This window comes from Xyrauchen texanus, chromosome 13 (genome assembly GCF_025860055.1).
Source record: "Xyrauchen texanus isolate HMW12.3.18 chromosome 13, RBS_HiC_50CHRs, whole genome shotgun sequence".
Taxonomy (NCBI): domain Eukaryota; kingdom Metazoa; phylum Chordata; class Actinopteri; order Cypriniformes; family Catostomidae; genus Xyrauchen; species Xyrauchen texanus.
In genome coordinates, this window is record NC_068288.1 from 23,009,948 (window position 1) to 23,012,839 (window position 2,892).

At 37.1% G+C, this 2,892-nt stretch overlaps 1 protein-coding gene across 6 annotated transcripts in view; it reads left to right on the forward strand.

Moving 5' to 3' along the window:
* Positions 1–2,892, forward strand: part of LOC127654060 (tumor protein 63-like) — a 49,477-nt gene that overhangs the window by 43,878 nt on the left and 2,707 nt on the right. For 4 of the 6 annotated variants that reach the window (XM_052141025.1, XM_052141020.1, XM_052141021.1 and 1 more), the window contains 2 exons: positions 1,228–1,378; positions 1,485–1,578. In XM_052141025.1, the coding sequence (XP_051996985.1) occupies positions 1,228–1,378; positions 1,485–1,578 (245 nt within the window). Of the gene's footprint in view, positions 1–1,190; positions 1,379–1,484; positions 1,579–2,892 lie in introns of all 6 variants that reach the window. The other 2 variants (XM_052141024.1, XM_052141023.1) reach the window with 1 other exon arrangement.

Here is a 2,892-nt window from a genome sequence, read left to right on the forward strand (position 1 = left end):
ACTTAATCATTAAGAATTACATTAAATTAATTTTACTATCTACAAATGTAATGACAATTACAATTATCAGAATGTGTTAGGACTGACATTTGGATTAAATGAAAAGGGTGCCTTATTGTGTTAAGCCCATAAATAAAATCTGGTAACACTTTACAGTAAGGTTCCATTCATTAACATTATTTAATGCATTAGGTATCATGAACAAACAATTACAAATATGTTTTTACAGCATTCATTAATCTTTGATAATGTTAGTTAATAAAAATACAATTGTTCATTGCTAGTTCACTTTAATTCATAGTGCATTAACTAATGATATAAAATACAACATTTGATTTTAAAAATGTATTAGTAAATGTTGAAATGAACATTAACTAAGATTAACAAATGCTGTAAAATTATTGTTTATTGTTAATTCATGTTCATTTATGTTTACAAATGGATTCTTATTGTAAAGTGTTACCAAAACTCTTACAAATGAGAAGCAATATGTTTGATAATGATACATAAAGAAAGTGTCTGGATTCAGAATCCCTTTCTCCCCATCAAAGAAAAGCCTGTCTGGGCTTGAGAAATTCTCAGTTCTCAATGTCACACTGACAGACAGCTTCCTTGTAAATTGAACAAGATCTTTGTGGGACAATCCACCTAGCCATCGGCACGCTAGTGCTGTCCATTTTTCCAAAATTCCAAAATTGCCTAACCCATAGATAGGACCCCACAGGTGTTTGTTATGTTTTCTATCAATTTTGGTCAATTGCTTGATGGTAGTTTACACTGATCAGCCACAACATTAAAACCACCTGTCTAATATTGTGTAGTTCCCACTCATGCCGCTAAAACTGCACCAACCCGCATCCCAGAATAACATTCTGAGATACTATTCTTCTTACCACAATTGTACAGAGCGGGTTATCTGTTACTGTAGACTTTGTCAGTTCGAACCTGTCTGTACATATAGGAACCTGAGCTGAACTCAGATAACCACTCTGTACAATTGTGGTGAGAAGTTAGTAAGCGGGTTGGTGCTTTTAACGGCTCGAGGGAGATCTACACAATATTAGGCAGGATTTTATGTTTTGGCTGATCAGTGTATACTGTAGTATCTGAAATATGTATGCTATAATAAGCATGGACAGGTCTGAGATAAAGAAATACTGCATGCTTTTATTTTATTTCTCCCTTTTGAGGTTTATTACACTCCTCAACCCTTTCCCCTTCCTTCAGTGAACCCTCCCATGATGGGTGGCCCTGTACCTATGAATACAGACATGAGTGCCCTGAGCCCCTCCAACCCCCTGCAGCCTCAGTTACAAATGGTGCCCTCCTCTCACTGCACACCTCCTCCACCATACCCAATGGACAACAGCATTTCCAGGTACACAAAATCATCACTGTAGATGTTTCTGAAAGTAAGTACATTATCAAAGTGAAATATGGGGGAAACAGCATTATTTTAACAACGTCAAATCTATTCATTGCAGCTTCCTATTGAGGCTGGGCTGCTCAGCCTGTTTGGACTATTTCACTGCCCAGGGTCTGACCAATATCTACCAGATTGAGAACTACAACATGGAGGTGAGGAATTTGCCTTTCTCCTTAGCGTCTTTGTATGTTTTCACGCATACATTCTGTAAATATTCTGTAATATCATTGTTTTTTTCCACTTCAGACTACCAAAAACGATTTGGCTTGTTAGTTTAGATGTGCGAAAACACGTAAAAGCATGCAAATGTAATTTTTGTGGCACATTGATCAGCATATGTTATTTTTTGTTATTCTATTTTATTTAAAAAAAAAAAAAAAAAAACATTTATAGAAGCATTTTATTATTATTTTCTTTATGAACTCAAGGGACTTCAAAATTCAGTACTGTGCAAAGGTTTTAAGCACTTGTGAAAAATGTTGTATAGTGAGGATATCTTCAAAAATAATGACATAAATAGTTTTCATTTATCAAATAACATCATACAAAGTAAACATCCATATTCTATAGCCACTTGTCCTATGTTAGGGTCTTGGGTAGTGCTGGAGCCTATCCCAGCTGTCTCAGGCCGAAGGCAGGGAAACACCCTGGACAGATAGTTCCCAATGTTCACATCAATATTTGGTGTGACAACCTTTGCCTTCAAAACACCAATTCTCCTAGGTACACCTTGACACAGTTTTTCTTGGTTGCTGGCTGATAGGATGTTCCAAGCTTCTTGGAGAACTTGCCACAGTTCTTCAAGCTAACTAAGCTGTATTAATTGCTTCTGTCTCTTCGAGTAATCCGAGACTGACTAGATGATGTTGAGATCCGGGCTCCTTGTTCTTCTATTCAATTATATTTACAAAGAGAATGTTGAAATCGAAAATTGGTACTTCCTACTGATACACTAAATGTAGAATATATAATGTGCCTAAAGCTGCGTTCACACTGCCAGATACTTTATCACTGCATGTCGCTAGTGGTGTGTATGGAGAGTCTGAACAACGCTGTTTCTTTACAATTAATAATATTATTAAAATTTGAGGATCACGTGAGCTCTACCATCTGCTCTTCATTTGCATAAAATTAAAAGTTTCTCAACGTTGGACACGCCCACTTCCAGTCGCCAGGTCGCCGTCGCTCGTGTTGCCGGAAGTCGCGAGCTGTGAATGAGATGAGGTCGTTTTGTCGCTGTCAGTGTGAACGCAGCTTAAGACTTTTGCTCAGTACTGTATATTACAATAGCCTCGAAGTCTTTCCCTTACTCGCAAAATGTTTGAGAAAACTTTACCCATAGAATAATTTAATATCAAAATATTGCTCTTAAAGAGTACATGTTAGGCTCTGGCGTGTCTGAGGTGATGGAGAGATCAGAGCAGTTGCTGCTGTATTCATGAGCTCTGTGGTATATCTATCCACAG